The sequence below is a fragment of the Chironomus tepperi genome, unplaced genomic scaffold (genome assembly GCF_022539635.2).
Source record: "Chironomus tepperi strain 1889 unplaced genomic scaffold, CSIRO-AGI_Ctep_v1 contig_445, whole genome shotgun sequence".
Lineage (NCBI taxonomy): Eukaryota > Metazoa > Arthropoda > Insecta > Diptera > Chironomidae > Chironomus > Chironomus tepperi.
This window is the reverse complement of record NW_027226567.1, coordinates 641258-662562: the sequence shown is the minus strand read 5'-3', so window position 1 is coordinate 662562 and position 21305 is coordinate 641258. Positions and strand designations below refer to the sequence as shown.

Sequence of the window (21305 nt, the reverse complement as noted above, 5' to 3'; positions counted from 1 at the left end):
ATCAGCTCTTCCAGAGATGGAATGTTCTTAAAATAATATTGCATTATGAAGGACGGACACCAATTAATGAATATCGTAAAGATGTTAATCTATTTTACTTCAAAATAAAGGGTTTGGATGACGTAATTGACCTTGAACTTTTGTATTTGTTTTGAAACATTTTGACAACGTGATTTATTTTGCAGAAAAAAGTGATAACCAAGAATGGCAAGTCCTCTAAGTTTGTCTTTCTTGAGTACTGGTCGAGTGGAGAATCATTTAACAATACTGTAAGAAATCAGTGAATTTTTTTAGGAGATTTTCAATATTATTTTCAATATTTTGACACAGAGGAATTATACATTCAATATCGACCCAAAAAATAATGCTGTGTGGAAAGGAGGTAAGACATACTTAGTTTAGTAAATTTAAAATTTTAACGTTTTTCAAAATTTCAAACCTTAACGGTCATCAAAAATTCAAATTTTATTGTTTTCAAAAATTCAAAAATTTTAACGGTTTTTCTTAAAAAATTCTTTTTAGATGCCATAACTATCCAAGTGCTGGATGTGCAACGAAATCTATCAATTCTGATGTTTTGTGATTCGGATCGACTGTTTTCACTAATAATAACTGTTCTGAAGCCACCTTATGATCAGATAACTTATAAATACGCTGATGAAATATTTGAAAAGTTAGCATTAAATGTTTGGTTGATTAAGGATATATCAGTTGCTAGTGTAATTAATGGAAACCTGATTATCGCTTATGTTTGTGTCTGGATTATAATGAAATTAATTAATGTTTTACAAACAGTGTAATAGATTTAAATAAGTAGTGAATGTACAAATTATTGTAAGCATTTTAGAAAAAATAATTATGTAGAAAAGCAATATATTTAATGTTAAATGCAAAAGTAACAAATATATGTATACATGAAAATAACTGTCGTTTGAAATTTAAATTTTTAGTCGAGACACGTTTCATTTGTCAGTTCGTACAAAAATTTGAAAATATTTCCCGCAGTTTTTTAGTTCTAAAATTTCTTTGTACAATATTTTTAGAACTTAATATTTCTTTGTATACAATACATTAAATATAAAATAATTAATTCCTACAGTAATGGCAGGCTTTAGTGGTGCTTTAAAATTAACAGACTTGGACGACTTTATAACGCCGTCACAAGAATGCATTAAGCCAGTTGAGATAAAGAAGTCAAAAACTGGATCCAAAATTACAATTCAAGAGGACGGAACATATGTTGAAGAATTGAAAGTAAGCTAATTAATCCTTAATATAACTGTATTTCACTGATTTATCTTCACTTCTTAAATTACAGTCAGGATCACAAAAGCTTGAAAAAGTTGAAATCACTTTAGCTGATTGTTTAGCATGTTCTGGATGTATAACAAGTGCCGAAGGTGTTTTGATCACACAACAAAGTCAGGAAGAAGTGCTTCGGATTCTCAATGAAAATAATTTAGCAAAGCAAAACAACGAGACTGATAAGATTAAGACTGTTGTCATAACAATTTCTCAACAATCTCTCTTATCATTAGCCAAAAGATACAGTCTGGATGTTGTGGATGCATTGAAACATTTTGCTGGATATTTCAAGAAAATTGGTGCTGATTATATTCTCGATACTAAAATAGCTGATGATTTGGCATTATTAGAAGCTAGAAATGAGTTCATTGAAAGATTTAGAGATCAAAAAAGCTACAAACTTCCAATGCTTGCCTCATCTTGTCCAGGCTGGGTTTGTTATGCTGAAAAGACTCACGAAAATTTCATTATACCATACATTTCTACTACTAGATCACCACAACAAATAATGGGAGTTTTAGTTAAAGAGCATTTAGCAAATAAGCTTAATATTACAGGTGATAAGATTTATCACGTAACTGTCATGCCTTGTTATGATAAGAAACTTGAAGCATCTCGGGAAGATTTTTTCAATGAAGCACTTAATTCTCGCGATATTGATTGTGTTATTACATCAATTGAGATCGAACAAATGCTGATTAATGAAGGCAAACAGCTCAATGAATTTGAAAAAGGCGAATTTGATTGGCCATGGACTAGCAAAAAGCCAGAGAATTTTATCTGGTCTCATGAATTGTCTGGATCAGGAGGATATTCTGATTATATCTTTAAATATGCAGCCAAAGAACTTTTTAATAAAAATGTTGAAGTGCTAGAATATAAAAATTTACGAAATCCAGACTTCCGTGAAGTGACATTAGAAAAGGACGGTCAAGTTCTATTGAAATTCGCAATTGCTAATGGATTCCGTAACATTCAGAACTTGGTTCAAAAGTTAAAGCGAGGAAAATCAAATTATCACTATGTTGAAGTTATGGCATGTCCAACTGGATGTCTTAACGGTGGTGCTCAGATTCGACCACAAAATAATCAACAAATGAAGGAACTAACACGTGAACTAGAAGAAATGTATCGTTCTTTACCAAAATCACAGCCTGATAATGACGATGTGAAAGTCATTTATGAAGAATTTCTCGGTGGCAATGACAGCGATAAGGCACAAAAATTACTTCATACGTCTTATCATGCTGTAGAGAAAATGTCTACTGCATTAACTATTAAGTGGTAATTGATATTATAGACTATATTGTAATATAATTTTGTTACTTAAGTTCAATAAAATTCCATAGCTAATTTTTAATGCTTTTAACGGATAAATTGTTTTTAAATTAGATTGTTCGTTAAAATTTAACGTACAAATTTATTTTGAATTTTCTTCGTTAAATTTTGGTTTGAAATTTTTAGTCATCAAAATTATTGATTTGTGGTTCAATCGATTTTGACCGGGTTTAATTACATAAGTAGTGTTTAAATCATATTGTAAACAGTTCATATTGATAATTGATAGCAGTAAAAAATGAAGAATTGAGTTGAATACATCGAAAAAAGCATACATCCACTAAAAATTCTAAACACTTTCTCCATGATAGAATATGAACAGCTGTCATATATTCAGTTAACATTGATCATAGCAAGCGATAGTTCGCATAAAATTTCTCTCAAAAGCTCTGCAAAATTTCTCGCAAAAGCTTTCTTTGATCAACAGAATGTGTATAAAAGAAGCGTCAGAATGCTGGACAAGAACAGTCGTTCAGTGAAAAGTGTTAAGTGAAGAAATCAAAAGTGGAAGTGCCAAAAAAAGTTAATAAGAGAAAAAGAAAGTGGTGAAAAGAGAATTGAGAAAAAATTCTCACATTAAGAACAAGACGGTGCATTAAAGACAATTTGTGTGGATAAACATCTTGTAAGAACCGGTAAATATTTGCCAAAAAAATATGTAAATACAGTGAGGAGATAAGGAATTGACCGCTATAAAAATGAAAACAAGTTTTGGTGGTACAAAGGAATGACCAAACAGAATCTTTTTCGGCAATAAGTTTGTTGAACTTGTGTCAAGCAGAAATTCTTCTTTCTTTTCTGAGGAATCGAATGCTAATGAGGTTAATCGTACCAATTTATCATTCTTAGTGAAATTTCTTTAATATTGTAATTTGCTTACAGAATTAATTAAATAAGATAAATTCAGTGTTGATAATTCCTCAAGTCCTTAAATACCAACATCAATTACTTTAACTGTTGATCCTTAAAAATGATTATTCAGTGATCAATTCTCAATTTTTTTCGACGGCGTCATTCTTATTTCTGGCACTGATGAAGATGTTCATCTTCAGAACTCAATATATAATGCAAATTTACTCTTGCATTTTTGCAAAACAAATGCTTTTTAAGTTCACTTTTACTGGTCGATTGGATTTTTATCTTTGTATTAAGACGCAGTATGTAGCACGTCTGATGGGCTTGTGTCATAAAATGCTTATGGCGTTCTAAAGAAATTAACATTCTTTCTTCGGGTTATTATTGGAAATCTTGTGAATTTGATGATCATATAAAGATTATTGGATTTCTTTCAATATTCTCAGACATTTGATATTTTATGATTAGTCAATGAACCTATTCTCATCAAATTTCCTGTCATGCGTATGAGATCAATCTTCCTAGTATACTATCTCCAAATTATGCAAATATTAAGCAGATTCTTAGCAATTTAATTCCTTTCTAAAAGAAATCTAAAATTTAAATTTTATTCAATCTCATTTGCATAAGTCTTAGAGGATTTTGGATAATGAAACTAAGCACAGAGGTCATTGATTTGTTTCCCAGGAAAGAAAACAGGTTGATAAAGAAGCAAACATGTTACACTTGTTGATGAAGCAAATGCATTTATGACTTTATTGGATGTATGTAAATTGGATTATCTTTTGGCTTTGAACAAGTTCTTGAAGCCTAAGGAAGTTCTAGACCTTGATTTTTGTTTATGCGGCATTCAAATGACTCATGTTTAAAATTTTTGGCGTCTCTAGAATGTCTTCGTCATGTAATGTGATACACATCAATTAGGCGAAAATAGATTAAATAAATTAGCATATCTGAAGTATTTAATCGATCAAATACTTAAAGGCATAGAAAGAAAATAGATTTTTGGCATGTCAAACAAGTCTCATTCATCATCTCATGCTTGCCAATCAACCAATTTGCTACGAATCATCAATTCGAACAAAAAAAATGTATTTTTATAATTATCAGCACGTTGTTAATATAGAAATCAACACTTCTGCATAATTGCAACTATAAATGAAAAAGTAATTTATGCATTTATAAATAAAAAGTCTGTCGATGGCTTAATAACAGATTGTTTTTATTTCTTTTTGGCATTAACCTTAGTCAGTTTTGTTAACTATTATATTTTATGACGCATTATTTGACATTCTTTTGTGTTCGAACATAAAATTGCGGTTAATCGGAAGAACCGCAACGATTGATTCAATCGCGTATCGTGTCTTTGCTGTGAAAACAAGATAATTAAGATCAATTAAGGTGTTAATGTGATTAAATGCTTATTTAAATTCGAGATGGATTATTAAAAATTACACAAATGCTTCAAAATTGAAAAATGCTTGGATTAAAACCTTACAAAAAGAATTCTTCATCTAAAACCTTACAACAGCAGAAATTATAAACTCAACTTTTGTATGGGTTCTAAAATTTGGCAAATTTAAGAACTTGAATCTAAAAATTTTGTTATGATTTAAAAACATTACAATAATTCACAAAACCATCACAAGAAGTTCAAGTTCAAGACAGCTCAATTATTATGCCACACAATCAAATATTATATAATGTACAGCAAAATAGAACTCACATACTCAATCACTATAAAAACAAAATTTAGTAGTCAAATGAAAATAATCATGTTCCATTTAAGATTAACGGTTCTCAATTCTTTATTGCGAATTCTTTTCATTGTACAAGAGAAGAAAAAGTCATAACTTTTTGTCATCGCGATAAGTCAGTAATTCTTACCTTTTGCCGTAATAAAAACATTACAGTGAAAAATTTTACCAATAATTTACACCTTTTATGAGCAATTGAATAAATTTTCTATGTAAAAGAAATGAACAAAGAAAGAGTAGATGAAAAAAATTTATGAGAAGTGATCAGGCAATTTCTCTACGGAAATGCTGATTTATTCATAACTTGGTTATTGCTGGTTGGATATAAATTAAAGATGTATATAAAGTTGGGTTAAACTGTTGTTAAAATCCATAAGATTTACTTGGGAGATTGAGAGAATAGAGGAATGTCTAGCTTGAAGCTAATCTTGAATTGTGGATTCTTAGTGTCTTGAAAATTATGAAATGTGTTAGGAACGAGAGCTAGAAGAGTGAAATATTGATAGAACGTGACTGATAAGAATCTTGGCATGCCTATTGAAGATGGAAAGGAGAGTCAAAACTTGTCGAAGAATAAGCGTCGACCAAAACCATACACAGCATACGGTTCAGTACAATTCCAAAATATGAAGATACTCAAAACAGAGTTAACTGGACTCTATTTTGGATCCTGTCAATACTGGCTTAAAACATCAAGAAACGAATCAAGCTAAACATAAAACTGGATAAAACCAAATTTCAAAAATCAAACTCAAAACTTCCCTAACTCCAAAATTTCGAAACTGTTCTATATGTTATAAAATCACTTCCATAACAAAAACTTAGTTCACACCAATCAGGTTTAAAAATACACAACATTATGCCCCATATAACGATAAACATAATCAAAACAAGCTTTTCAACTTCTCATCAATATCCATAAACAAAACTGAAATATTCTCAAAATTGTCGTTCGTCAAATAATTCACTGAGAATGCAAAGCCTTTGCCATTGACCTGAAAAAAAATAAAAACATAAACATTTATGTGAGTCAGTTATGCAATGTTATGAGTAGACAGCACGTGCTTACCGCTTCTCATTTATATTTTACTTCCATTCACATCTTCTTCATCATCATGATCATCTGTTCACTTTCATTTTCAATGGAATTTACCATATTAGTAATCATTCGTCTCATGTGCAAATAAAGAGCTCTCTTAAGAAGCTTTTTGAGGGATGAGCTTTAAATGAGAATATTCTGATGAGCTTTATGAGCCTCGACTGAGGTCGCGAGAGTAAAAAAGAAAACTTCTCTCACGATCGTCATATATCCTTAAAACTATCACGAATATATCGTGAGAAAATGATTATATTTTACTCATAAGCTCATCACGGTCTCTCATGAAACTCAGAACAAAGAAGAAATTCAAAAAAGCTTATTTTGATGCGACGATTTTGTATAAAAGGAACGACAGAACATAGCACAAGAACAGTATTTCAGTGAAAAGTGATAAGTTAACAAGTGAAATAGTTGGAGTGGAAAATATTAAATAAAAAAATTAAGAAAGCTAAAAGAAGAGACAACAAGAAAGTGGAGAAAGAGAAGTGAAGAATTAACACACAAAAAAATAAATTTCGCCGCAACTGTTTGTTCTGTGCTGGACAAAATTTGCATATTTTTTACATACATTCTCTCCTCTTTCACTTGGTGGATTAGCGTTAAATTGATAATATTTCAACTGGACCACTTGTGGACATTCGCTGAATTTCTGTTTTTTTTGTTAACGAGGCAAACTGTTGAGATTTTTTTAAAGAACAAACGAGTTTGTGAAAGCAGAAAGAATTTTTATACTTTTTTTTTTTTGCTGATTTCGAGTTTATTGAACTCCTCAGTTCTTTTTGGACAGATCTTTTTATTACTTTTGCATCATTTTTTTGTGGTAAGCAGAAATATTTTTCTTTATTTTATCTCCTTTTGGACATTACCAAAAATTTATATTTGCGTCTTAAAATTTGATTAAATTCCATTGGCATTATTCTCACTCGATGCAACAAAGTTGCTCAATTGATTCTGAATTGTTTTTATAGGCAATTGAATAGTAAATGTCTTGTATCAAGCAATAAAATTACTGTAGATAGAAAGTCTATTTATTAATATTAAGTGACAATATTTAAATAATTCCCTTGATCCAAAGTAGCAATAATTTCTAGCATTTGTGACTTTGAGAAGTTTTAAGTACTTCTTCCTTTTAATATTAAAGAATTTTATAGTTTCTAACTTTTCTTTTTCAAATTTATGCAATTTTCATTGTTTTATACAATTTTGAAGTTAAAATCTTAAAGAATCTACTCAAGTCAACTCAATTCCATATGAAATTAGAGTCAAATTCAAGCTCTGATCGAATTTCGATGTCAAAAATCCTTATTTTAACCTGAAATTTGAAAACTCTATCAATGTCTAAAAATTGATCCTTTCATATAAATGCTAAAAATTCGATACATTTCGAGAAGATTGACTTCATTTCATAAGAATTTTATGCAAATAAGGTTAATTTCTCTAAGAAAAATAGAATATTCAAGAAAATTAAAATCACTTGTCAAATTTCATAACATTCTTCAAACTTTCACAATCCAAAACCTTCAAAATAAATTGTAATATAAATTTTATCTGCTGCCATTCTTCACGTAGCTACAGAAATTCTGAGTCGTAAAAGTTGTCTCGTCGAGATTAAAGCGTTATAAAGTTATTTTTTAATTTCTCGCATGTTACTAAAGGCTTTTCACATCAAGAGATCGAAAAATGAACACATTGTATGTGATCGAAATAATTCTTTAGTCATGATTTGCAGGTTCTAGAAAAAAATTTTAATTGTGGTTTAAGGTATATAAATAGAATAAAAGAAGCCTGCTTTACTTTTGTCATTGTAAAGTCTTAAAAGCTATAAGAACTAATCCTTAGAGACAAGATTGTTTTCTGAGGAATGTACAGCACAAGTTCAGGGGGAAACTAGAGCAAGAATCAGAACTTGAAATGTATTTGAATTTGGTATGGCATTAAGTTGACTTTTCTATGCAAAACCCAAATCGAGCTTGGAATATATGATGTCTATTAAGCATTAAGTTGATTAATTTTGTAGAATCTCCAACCAAAACACACGTCCTTACTAAAATAATGAATTCAAATTCAATTACATCCTCACTATGTAAAGCAAGCTTATAAACAGCAACAAGGAACAAGTCGTTAAATCTTAATTTCAATTAGAATTCACCGCCTTAAATAAGACCTCATCGGATGGACTAGTATAAAAAATAAAATTTTAAAATGAATAATTAGTATTCATCAGCGACAGTTAAATAGCCATGAATTGATACATATTTATACATTTATTTTAATGATGCTTATATCACTTGACTGTCGAATATCATTTAATTTCAAGTTGCGTACATTTTTTCAAGTATAAAGTACAGTCAAAAATGCTTTAATGAATTTTGGGGACATGAAAACATTGTGAATCATTTTTGTTGTGTGAATCACGAGACATCGAAAAAATCTAAATCATTTTATGCTTACTAATTTAGCTTTTGTGGAGATGATTAAGACGATTTAGAATGTCAGATTCTTAGACTAGAATTTTACAATCTTAAAATTAGTAAACAGATTTGAATTTAATTCTGAAAATTTTGAATGATTTTTCTCAAAATTGATGAGTTGATTCTGAAAATTTTGTATGTGATAAGAAGAAACGGGAGATGAGTATTAATTTTGCATAGCTAATTAGGTGCTATGAGTCAAGATTTCTTGATGATACTTGATATTTTTTTCGAAAAAACATTCTGTGCTGAAATTCACTTTTGAGTGTTCCAATTTTTGAGAAATCAGAAATCAGAGCTCGACAACACTCTAGAATCAGACTCGACAATAAATTCCTTAAGTCCAGAACTTTTGATTGATTTTCAAAGAAAATAATCGAAAATGTCAGGAAATCTTAGAATTTTAATTTTTTCAAAAAATCTGAAATCAAATCAAACAAAACTGAAATCATATTAAAAACAAGCATTTTGCTTCATGATTTTCCTACTATGCGTTACAGTGGGGTCTGAAAACGTTATTTCCGACCGTTCACTTAGAAAGTCCTTTAAAATTCAACCCTCAAAAATCACTCACAAACAACGTGATCTTCAAAATCACTCAAACAAAATGCCCTTTAAGGATTGACATTGCTCATCACAAACATAACAAAATAAATTAAAATTTTCAAAAACATAGAAAAAATAAGATTAAGATCTGTTCACATCAAAGGGAATCTCAAGGAAAAAAAACGCGTAATTTGACAGTTCATTGCGTATTAGCGCATTTAAATCTTTTCTATTAGAACAACAACACCAAATCGTCTCTAGAAAGGAATGTCATTAATTTCCATCAAAATTACATATTCTGATAAAAATTGTAATTGAGTTTTAAAAGCGTAGAAAACTAATTAGACATAAATGGAATTTTTATCGCTAGACTGACAGCTCGGCGGTATGTATTATGTCATGTTTATGTGATGTGGAGATTCATTGACCTTAGGATGTCATTTTATTTGTTTCATTGAAATGAAAAAAGTTCGTAAAATCTTTAAGAATAAATTTTCCACTCACTTCTTTCACACTAACGGTAAAAAATATCTTAATGCTGACTTCCAAAATCCATTATCGATATTTTTTTGCAATCTTAAGTTCCAAGAACCATTCGCGTTTCGTAAAATTAATTACGCAATGGTTTATAGCTGATATAAAGTAACATCAGCAAAAAAATTAATTAATTAATCGATAATGTCAGTTTCTTGGTGAATTTCACAATTTTTAAACTAAAGTTCATCAATACCTTAAAGCAAAAAAGAAATTGATATTTAAAGGATAAGTGGAAATTGGGCGAAAAAAAATTTACCGTAAACTTTAAAATGTAAGCGAAGATAAGGAAAGAAACGAAAGCAAATACATAAATTTTAAAAGACATCCGAATTGACAGATGGGATATAATGTAGGATACAGAGGTACTTCACCTTTTGGTCGTGAATATAGCTTGAGCTTTTGAATGTAAGACGTGACTTGTGACTTATAAAATTGGAATTTCCACAGAACTTATCATTCCATATCACTCGGCTTAAGCAGCTCTGTTCATTTAAATATTAATCGACTGTCGTTTATTTTGCGATATTTTTTGCTCTCTACATATATTTAGCAGCAGGAAATTCTTAAGGTTCTTAAAGATTTGGAATAAATAATATATCATGTTTATAATAATGCCTAGTATGTCAAAATAGAAGGTTCAATAAACGCTCTTCAATGTCATAAATAATTAATAGATTATAAATAACTTCCACGTATAATCATTCGATTGGAAACATATATATTGAACTAATATGTAGCAAGTTAAATATGCAATAGAAGTAAAGAGACAAGAAGCACTTTTTTGCATGAAAATTTCAATTCTCGAATGGTCTACGATAGATTGACCTCATTTCTAGTTGCAAACTTAACATTTCTGGAACTTACCATGAAATCATCATCAAAATCAAAGGTTAACATGACTTCTTAAGTGCATTTGAAAACATGATCCTGGACACCTTCATTTTAGGCATTCTACTACATAACATATTACCTTATACTTTAAAAATTCATAAGACAAACTGCTTTAACAAAACACTCATGTCTTTAATTAAAACGAGCAACTTAAAAATCAAGTTCAAGATCGTGACTCTTGCTGTAAAGCGATCGGTATTTGTTTGCATATCGTATGACAGACGAATCGTATTATTACTTAAATTGTAACAATTTACAGGTTTTTTGCGTTAAGTGTAAGAAAAATGAATTAATATATTGATCACTTATTGTGTCATTAATATGCCTATTAGAATATGATGAATGTTAGTCAAGGGAGGGTAAAATGGGGCTTTGGCTTCTTGAAGGCTTGCCCAGCCAAAGGCAACGTCTAGTCAAAGACAAATGTTAACATGATACATCCAGTTATCTTTCCTAAGGCACTGATGTAAACACTTTGGATATCGATAATCGATTTATAATCAGTCATTCTGAATATTTTGCTATAATTATTTAAGAAGCTTGACATAATGCTAACTCAAACTATAATTTTAGTACCTTTCATGCTAATGTTACCTTTTCAACACCTCCGCCAGAAATTTACATAAATGTTACACAAATAATCACGAAAGTTGTCATTCCTTGATAATTTAATCACACACACCCTTCGAGTCATACATTGTAAATATCACATTTCTCGAATAACTTTGAAATTTATTGCATGACAAAGGCAATTTCGTATTTAACACAAAAAAAAACCCAAAATTCGCCAAGAATATTTTTTATCATCAAAAAAGTCATAAAGAAAGATTTAAATTTGCATAAAAAGCTTCTTAAAACTTGTTTGCAATAAAAAAATCAGCGAGATAAAATTAAGGTTCGATGACACGAGCTGTGCGAGATGTTATTCACATTAAATCTGATGTTTACGAAAACGATCGAAAAAAACTGAGAAAAATACGAAAAGGAACGAAAAAAAACTCAAAGAACCGTTGGACATTTTACACTTGTTCATTCTACAACTTTTATCGCATAACATTTTATTTTTTTCTTGCTTCTTCTTTCACTTTCGCTTTCGTTGTATGCAGATATTTTATTGGCTTTTTTTGTCGCTCGGAAACGCTCCTTAATGTGACTTGGTTTAGTTAAAAATTGAGTTTGTAGTTTTCGAGTAGATAACTTATCTAATCAATCTACCGGAAATACTATTGACTGGTTGAATTTTCTAGAAATGCCGAAAAATTCTAAGAAAACTAATAACTCTAAAAATTATGTCAAATTTCAGGTTTCTTCATGAAAAAATAACCACTGAAAATGCTTGCACTTAAATTATTGAGTATGGTAAGTACCAAATCCACATTTTAATCATCACATGATCTTTCTCCTGTCTTAAAACTAATGAGTATTATCCTAATACAGCTTTTACTAGCATACGTATACTACACCGAGGCAATTCCACATCGCTTCGTTGAGCCTGAAGCAGAAACTGTTGAATCCTTTTCTCGTTATTCCGTTGAACATATTCCAACTGATGATGCAACGAAAATGAACTTAAGAATGCCAAACTATGATGAAATAGAAGGACTTGAGGAACAACAGTTTTCCAGAGCAGCCGTTGAAAGTGTTCCGAAGACAATGTGAGAACTTTGTGCTTAAATCTATCAATCATTTAGCTAATTTTAATGGTTTTTCCTACTTAGTGTCTCAGACTATCGTCCACTTCGATTGGCAGTTGAATATAATCCAAAAGAAGAATCTTTTTCTCGTTTAGGATCACGTAAACAGAGATTCTTAAATCTCGTCCTTCCAGATCATCAAAGACAAACAAGACAATATGATCTTCAAGCTTATGTTGTTCCGATTTTTAATCCATATGGATCTGATCCTTTACATTATCGTACTGGCTCTCCATTTCAACAACTTGTCGATATAAGAACACTTAGTCAGCTTACAACACAACCAGAAAGTCCATATGGAAATATCAAAATGATTGGACTCGACAGAGTCCAACAGGAAGAAAAGTATAGAGTTATTTGTCATTTGACAAATTGGGCATTTTATCGTAAAGAAGAAGGACGTTTTGCACCAGAAAATCTCGACTATAGCTTGTGTACTCATGTTATTTACTCATTTGCATCACTTGACCCCGCTGAATATATCATAAGAGAATTTGATACCTGGGTTGATATTGAGAATAATTTGTATATTCGTACAGTTAATGCTGCTGGAGGAAAACCAGTTTATTTAGCTGTTGGAGGATGGACAGACTCAACATTTGGAAAATACAGTAAATTGGTTGCAGATAGTAGATTAAGAGCCAAATTCATTGAAAATGCTGTGCCATTCTTAAAACGTTTTGGATTCTCTGGTTTGCATGTTGATTGGAATTATCCAACATGTCCACAAAGTGACTGTAAAAATGGAGATGAAAGAGACAGAGATCATTTTACAGACTTTATTGAGGTATTTCTATCAATCTTAGTTTTAACTGTTCTTTAAGTAAAACTTATTATTTCTCATAAATTAGGAATTGAACTACAGACTGAAGCAATCAGATTTAAAGCTTAGTATTTCTGTGTCTGGTTATAAAGAAATCATAGATCAGGGCTATGATTTTCCAAAATTATCTAAGAATGTTGAATTTATGACAGTAATGACCTACGATTATCATGGAGCTTGGGAGAATATTACTGGACATACTAGGTATGAATACATTTGATATAATTGACAGTGCGACATTTTAATTCATGTTAATTATTTCCAATAGTCCACTTTACGGAAGCAGCACTGACAGATATCCACAATACAACACAGATTATGCAATTAATGAAATACGTGATATGGGAGCAGATATGACAAAAATTGTAGTGGGAATTCCATGTAAGAACAATTCTCAAAAATACATAGTTATCAATTATATTAATCCTTATTGTTTTCACAGTTTATACTCAATCATTCACTTTGGGATCAAGAAAAAAATCTCTAAGAGGATTTAATGCACCAGCAAAAGGTCCTGGTGAACCTGGTGAAATAACTAATCAGCCTGGAATGTTGGGATACAATGAAATTTGTAACTTACTTCGCAGACCGAATTATAAGAAAGGTATTGACCCACATGGAAATTCGGGACCGTATATTACTGATGGAAATATTTGGGGAGGCTATGATGACACTGATTTTATAATGAAGAAAACGAAATATATTATCGACAATGGATTGGGTGGTGCCTCAGCATGGACCGTAGATCTTGATGACTTCAACAATAATTGTTGTTTAGAACCATTCCCATTGTTGCGTGCAATTAATCGTGGACTTGGTAGATTAACATCTAAAACTCCAACTGGACATAGTTGTGATAAACCAGCTATTGTTACTCCACCTCCAGCAGTAATGAGTGTTACTGAAGACTCAGGTCAAGCTGGCATTCCTATGTCAACCGCAGATGATGTCCCATCACAATCTACATCTCCATGGTGGACACAAGGTACAACAACAAGACGTCCTGCAATTCAATCAACGACTAGAAAACCATCTCAATCAGATAAACCATCCGATTCAACACCAATTCCAGCTCCTGTTAATGTCATGCCAGTATATATTCCAGATGAAACTTGCGATAATGGAGAATATAAGAAACATCCATCGTCATGTGACAAGTATCTTGTTTGTGTTGGCAATGTCTACCAAGAACAACCATGTCCACATAAATTACATTGGAATGATGCACATAAACATTGTGACTGGCCTGAATCTGCAAACTGTCAAATAGCTCCAGCAAGAGATGAAGAAGTTTCAGCAACTTCAACTACTACCGAAAAGCCAAAAGAAACAACAACAACTACACCACGCAGAACAAGGCCCACGAAAACTCAAGCTACGACAACAGAGAAGAGAGAAGAAACAACCAAGCCTTCACGATCTACAACAAAAGCTACAAGACCATCTCGTAAACCAACAACAACTAAACGTCCAACATTTGCAGATGTTCCAACAACTATTTACACGACAACGACTCCTGAAACAACCACGATTCCCACGACTTCAACAACTCGTAAACGAGTAACAAGAACAACGACAGCAAGACGAAGTACCACGACTTCAACAGCATCTACAACAGAATCGACGACAACAACAACAAAGAAACCACAGAAAAAACCAGCAAAATGTGTTAATGGAGAATATTATCCATCTAAAGATTGTACACAATTTTTCATTTGCAGTAACAATAAGAAAGTTAAACAGAGTTGTCCTGAAGGATTACAATTCAGTCAAAAGATGAAGCAATGTGATTATGAAGAAAATGTCAAGTGTGTTTCACGAAAGAAATACATGAAACTGTTACAAAGACAATACAAAAATCAAGGAATATTTACTGCATCTCTATTAAAAGCAAGCAAAGGCGATCCATGTCAAGGTCAGGCATTCCTTGCATATCCAGGAGATTGCTCAAAATATTTAATTTGCGATCATAAACAATTACTTGAAATGTCATGTCCAGCAGGACTTTCATTTAATACAGCAAATAGTATTTGCGATTGGCCACAAAATGTTGACTGTATCAGTGACCCAACATTAGTTGAACAGGAAAAGGAAGATGAATATGAAGAATACGAGGACGAGGAAAATGAGAATGAAGTCAATGAATGGAATGATGACACAAATATTGAATCAAAACCACAATCGTCAGCTAAGCCACCATCTATGAAACCAACACCGGCATCATCAATGAAACCATCGAAGCCAACAAAACCTTCCAAGCCTGTGGAACCATCAAAACCATCTAAACCAACTAAAAATCCAGTTACAGCGCTCGAAACAATACCTGTTAAGGAAAAAGTAGAACCATTGACTGGAAAATTGAAACTTATTTGTTATTTCACAAACTGGGCTTGGTATCGTCCTGGCGAAGGAAAATATTTACCCGACGATATTGATGAAAACTTATGTACACATATTGTCTATGGTTTTGCTGTATTGAATTACGATGAATTAACAATCAAAACACATGATTCATGGGCTGATATTGATAATCGTTTCTATGAACGAGTGGCTGCATATAAGAGTAAAGGAATTAAAGTAACATTAGCTATTGGTGGATGGAATGATTCAGCAGGTGATAAATACAGTCGATTAGTGAGAAATCCTAAGGCTCGTGCAAAGTTCATCAAGCATGCTATAGAATTTTTAGAGAAATATAACTTTGATGGTCTTGATCTTGATTGGGAATATCCAGTTTGTTGGCAAGTTGATTGTAAAAAGGGATATGCTGATGAGAAGCAAGCTTTTGCAAAATGGGTTAAAGAGCTTTCAGAAGCTTTCAAACCAAAGGGATTACTTTTGTCGGCTGCTGTGTCTCCAAGTAAAACAGTTATTGATGCTGGATATGCTGTTGAAGAACTTTCTGAACACATGGACTGGATTGCTGTTATGTGTTATGATTATCATGGTCAGTGGGATAAGAAAACAGGACATCTTGCACCATTATTTTTCCATCCTGAAGATGATGTTGATTATTTCAATGTTGTAAGTATCTGGTTCGAATTAAGTTTCAAAAATATACATTAATTTTATAAATGATTACAGGATTATACCATAAAATACTGGTTAGAAAAGGGAGCTTCAAAGGATAAAATTATTCTTGGTATGCCATTATACGGTCAGGCATTTACATTAGCAGATGCACTAAGTAATGCATTAAATGCAAAAGCTCCTGGACCAGGAACAGCTGGAGAATTCACAAGAGCTGCCGGTTTTCTTGCATATTACGAAATTTGTGACAGAATATTTAATCGTGGCTGGAAAGTCGTTCAGGATCCAGAAGGTCGTGTTGGTCCATATGCTTACAATGATAATCAATGGGTTTCATTCGATGATCAGAAAATGTTGCAGAAAAAATCTCAATACATTATTGATATGGGTCTTGGTGGCGGTATGGTTTGGGCACTAGATTTAGATGATTTCCGTGGAAAATGTGGACAAGGAAAGCATCCATTATTGAAAGTTATTCACCAAACACTTCAAGATGGTACTAAAACTCAGGTCTCAGCTGAAGACGAGTATGAGGAAGAATATGAAGAAGAAGAGGAGGAAGAGCAAAAACCTGCAGTACCTGAAGAAAATATTCCAGTTGTTGAAGAAGGCGAAGAAGAATATGTAGACGTAAAGCCAATTACACAAAAACCTCAAACAGTCACACAAAAACCACAAACCGTTACAGAACAACCACAAACTGTCACTCAAATGCCAGTCACGCAGAAACCCACAGAAAAGCCAGATGAAGTCGATGAGGAGGAAGAGGAAGAAGAAGAAATTGACGAAGAGGAAGCTGGAGAAGTTGAAGAAGAGGATGAGGATTATGAGAATGAAGAAGAGGAAGAAGAAGAAGATGAAATTGATGATTATGATGGAAAATACAAAGTTGTTTGTTACTTTACAAATTGGGCATGGTACAGACCAGGAATTGGAAAATTCAAGCCTGAAGATATTGATTATAAATTGTGTACTCACATTGTATATGGATTTGCAGTATTGAATAGAGATTCATTGACTATTCAACCTCATGACTCATGGGCTGATATTGATAACAAATTCTATGAACGTGTTGTAGAATACAAGAAGAAAGGCATCAAAGTTACAATTGCTATCGGTGGTTGGAATGATTCAGCTGGTGATAAATACAGTAGACTTGTAAGAGATGCAGCTGCAAGAGCTCGCTTTGTTAAGAATGTAATTCAATTTATCGAGAAATATGGATTTGATGGTCTCGATCTCGATTGGGAATATCCAGTGTGCTGGCAAGTTGAATGTGAAAAAGGACATCCAGATGAAAAAGAAAACTTTGCTGCTTTTGTTGAAGAACTTGCTCGTGCATTCAAACCTAAAAAATTATTACTGTCATCAGCTGTATCTCCAAGTAAAAAAGTCATCGATGCTGGATATGATGTTAAAAAACTATCTAAAAATTTCGATTGGATTGCTGTTATGGCTTATGATTATCATGGACAATGGGATAAGAGAACAGGTCACGTTGCACCAATGTATGTTCATCCAGATGATGTAGACAAGACATTCAATACAAACTTTACAATTAATTATTGGATCGTCAAAGGAGCTGATCCAAGAAAATTGGTTCTCGGTATGCCTATGTATGGTCAGTCATTCTCTTTGGCAAGCAGAAGTAATACAGGATTGAATAGTCCAACATATGGTGGTGGTGAAGCTGGTGAAGAAACTAGAGCTCGAGGATTCCTTTCATATTATGAGGTAAAATTTAAAAATAATAAGTAATTAAGGATTTACATTTGAACTTTTATAATTTTGTAGATCTGCGAAAGAATTAAGAATCAAAAATGGACTGTTGTTAAAGATCCACGAGGATCAATGGGACCATATGCTTACAAAGGTGATCAATGGGTATCATTCGATGACAATCAAATGATTAGACATAAATCTGAATATGCTAAAGCTTTACGATTGGGTGGTGCTATGATATGGTAAAATTTACGTCAAAATGATGTATTCTTGTGCTAATTAAATAATATTTCAGGGCTCTTGATCTTGATGACTTCAAAAACTCGTGCGGATGCGAGGAATATCCATTATTAAGAACAATTAATCGTGTCTTGAGAAATTATCCAGGACCACACAATAATTGTAATTTAGAAAGCAGAATTAAACCTCCAAAACCAACAGCAGAAGAAACGACAAAAGCAACTTCAACTGCAGTAACCACAAGACCAACCACAGCAGTCACTGTACCTTATAAACCGTCAAGGAAACCAACAACAAATAGACCTAAACCAACAACAACTACAGTTAAATCAACAACATATGAAGGAGAAGATTATGAAGAGGAAGAGGAAGAAGAAGATACTAATTTAGGTGACGATGAAAGTTGTGTTGATGGATCTTACTTCCCACACGAAACCGATTGCAGTAAATACTATATATGCAACTTTGGTGCTAAATTAGAACAATCGTAAGTATTGAAATTTATTACCAAATACATTAAATATTAATTGTCCTTAACAGTTGCATGTTTGGCTTACAATGGAATAAAAAGACAATGAATTGTGACTGGCCATCGAATGTACAATGTGTCTCAAAAGATGAGGAACATGAAGTAGAAAAAGAAGACGAAGATGAAGATGAGGACGAAGAGGACAATGATATTGATTCAGGACACGAAACTCTTTCATCCCCTAAACCATCCAAAAAGCCAGTGACACAAAGACCCACAACAACTACAATGGCAACGACAACAAGAAAACCAAAACCAACACGTCCACCAGTAGAAACTAATCCATTTATTCCAACTGGAAATAATGATTATATGATGGTTTGCTATTTCACAAATTGGGCTTGGTATCGTCCTGGTATTGGAAAGTATAAGCCCGATGATATTGATACAGCTTTGTGTACACATGTTGTCTATGGCTTCGCTGTTCTCAACAGTCAAACATTAACTATTAGAACTCATGATTCATGGGCTGATATTGATAATAATTTCTACACGAAAGTAACTGCTTTGAAAGAGAAAGGAATTAAAGTTAGTATTGCTATTGGAGGCTGGAATGATTCATTAGGCGATAAATACAGTCGATTAGTTAGAGATCCAGAAGCAAGAAAAAAATTCATTAAAAATGTTATTGAATTCATGAAAAAGTATGACTTCCAAGGACTTGATCTTGATTGGGAATATCCAGTTTGCTGGCAGGTCGATTGTAAAAAAGGAAAACCAGATGAAAAACAAGGTTTCACAGCGTTTGTAAGAGAACTGAAAGAAGCTTTTGAACCTGAAGGATTCTTACTTTCTGCTGCCGTATCTCCTGCTAAAAAGGTTATTGATGCTGGTTATGATATTCCGGAAATTTCAAAATATTTCGATTGGATTGCCGTCATGTGCTACGATTATCACGGTCAATGGGATAAAAAAACAGGACACGTTTCACCGTTATATCATCATCCAGAATCTACAGAAGAAACATTTAATGCTAACTTTACAATGCACTATTGGATTGATAAGGGAGCACCTCCTGAAAAACTCGTAATGGGATTTTCATTATATGGTCAATCATTTACTATAACAATACCTGCTAATAATTCTGAACCTGGTTTGAATACAAATGCTCCAGCTGGTGGACAAGCTGGGTAAGTTAATGATCAGTTAGTATTTTACTGTAGATTGAATATTTATATCAATTTTCAGTGAGTTTACTCGTTCGGCTGGTTTCTTGGCCTTTTATGAAATCTGTCATAAAGTAAATAACGGAGGATGGACAGTTGTAAAAGATCCAACGGGAGCAATCGGATCATATGCATATAAAGATAGACAATGGGTGTCATATGATGAGTAAGTATAAATTAAATACTCAGCAAATCAATCGTTAATTGTGAATTTTCATTTCCAGTGTCGAGCAAGTTCGACGTAAAACTCAATATGTAAAAGAAATGGGCTTAGCAGGCGCAATGATATGGTAAGTTAAAATTTCAAGACTCAATGTGAACAGCTTATAAATTTAACTGAATTTCTAGGGCACTTGATCTGGACGATTTCCGCAATCGCTGTGGCTGTGGTGCTCATCCACTTTTATCAACAATTAACTTAGAATTGGGCAGAATCAATACACCAAGATTGTCTGATTGCACATAAATGATAGCATGTGTAGGAGCGTTAGATTAAGAGAGACTGAAGTAACAATATTCATTTTTGTTTAGGTTTAAATTTATCCATCTCAATAAACATATCTGGCCATATTAACTTTAACATTTAAGAGAAATCATAGAAATTTTTTTTGAGAATCTGATAAGAAAAATAGTTTTTAGATTTTTTTCTTTCAAATAAATGCATTTATTTTAAGAGATTTATTGTGTTTTATTGATAATTTCTGCCAAGAAGGAAGAGGACTTTTACAAATGAAGGAGCAATGCTACTAATCTAATCTAAAGCAATGCTAATAAGTAATCTATTAACTTTGCAGAGAGGCTGACATCGTAAAACGAATTGAAGTGAGTAGAATTCGATAGGACGGACATGTTGAAAGAAGGCTTGTAGATATTCCTTTAAATAAGGTCTTCAAATTTGCATTTGTACATGACAAACGAGGACGTTAAAAGAATTCATCGAAAGCAGCTGTAGAAAGAGACAATATTGCATCTTGTATTGGAAATTGACAAACGGAAGCCAACGAAAGGTTCACTTTCGGGCGACATTTGATGGAGACCATAGATCACAATTTATTTGTACAGCCATTAAGATAAATAAGTATTGATAATTTAGTTGGCAAATTTGTAAAATTCTTCCATTAGTGGACTTAACAATTGCAAAAGAATAAACTTGCACAAATGTTTGTAACGACTCGATCATTCGCAATTCAAATAAAGTCAAACTCGACACTAACTCCCTCTGCACGTCATAACATCAACTAAAATCAGGTTTCGTGATCTCACACTTAGCAGACACTGCGGCACACACAGACTTTTTTGTTT

General features: G+C 32.4%; 2 protein-coding genes and 1 long non-coding RNA gene across 3 annotated transcripts; all 3 read left to right on the top strand.

The window, feature by feature from the left end:
- The first annotated feature begins 185 nt into the window (after positions 1-185).
- On the top strand, positions 186-821 carry LOC139098413 (uncharacterized). Its single transcript, XR_011545194.1, has 3 exons — positions 186-269; positions 331-382; positions 523-821. It is a non-coding gene; the product is annotated as an uncharacterized lncRNA (long non-coding RNA).
- A 234-nt stretch (positions 822-1055) lies between these two features.
- Positions 1056-2682, top strand: LOC139098228 (probable cytosolic Fe-S cluster assembly factor AGAP009023). The gene is made up of 2 exons (XM_070650358.1): positions 1056-1254; positions 1319-2682. Exons 1-2 carry the CDS (start codon positions 1102-1104, stop codon positions 2591-2593), a joined length of 1428 nt encoding a protein of 475 aa, XP_070506459.1. The 5' UTR covers positions 1056-1101; the 3' UTR covers positions 2594-2682.
- Positions 2683-3124: 442 nt separating this feature from the next.
- Cht10 (Chitinase 10) lies at positions 3125-20680 on the top strand. The gene is made up of 14 exons (XM_070650762.1): positions 3125-3278; positions 12103-12158; positions 12237-12454; positions 12518-13280; positions 13345-13520; positions 13585-13697; positions 13759-16340; positions 16401-18080; positions 18141-18310; positions 18364-18795; positions 18849-19967; positions 20026-20169; positions 20228-20293; positions 20352-20680. The coding sequence occupies exons 2-14, from the start codon at positions 12132-12134 to the stop codon at positions 20467-20469; spliced, it is 7608 nt and encodes a 2535-aa protein (XP_070506863.1). The 5' UTR covers positions 3125-3278; positions 12103-12131; the 3' UTR covers positions 20470-20680.
- Positions 20681-21305: the final 625 nt, after the last annotated feature.

What these genes read in the sequence shown, in the direction of transcription:
- LOC139098228 (XM_070650358.1), top strand. Translation starts at nt 1,102, where the DNA reads ATGGCAGGCTTTAGTGGTGCTTTAAAATTAACAGACTTGGACGACTTT. An exon ending in CATATGTTGAAGAATTGAAA is followed by an intron (nt 1,255 to 1,318) that starts GTAAGCTAATTA and finishes CTTAAATTACAG; the next exon opens with TCAGGATCACAAAAGCTTGA.
- Cht10 (XM_070650762.1), top strand. Translation starts at nt 12,132, where the DNA reads ATGCTTGCACTTAAATTATTGAGTATG. An exon ending in TTGGGTGGTGCTATGATATG is followed by an intron (nt 18,311 to 18,363) that starts GTAAAATTTACG and finishes ATAATATTTCAG; the next exon opens with GGCTCTTGATCTTGATGACT. An exon ending in CAATGGGTGTCATATGATGA is followed by an intron (nt 20,170 to 20,227) that starts GTAAGTATAAAT and finishes TTTCATTTCCAG; the next exon opens with TGTCGAGCAAGTTCGACGTA.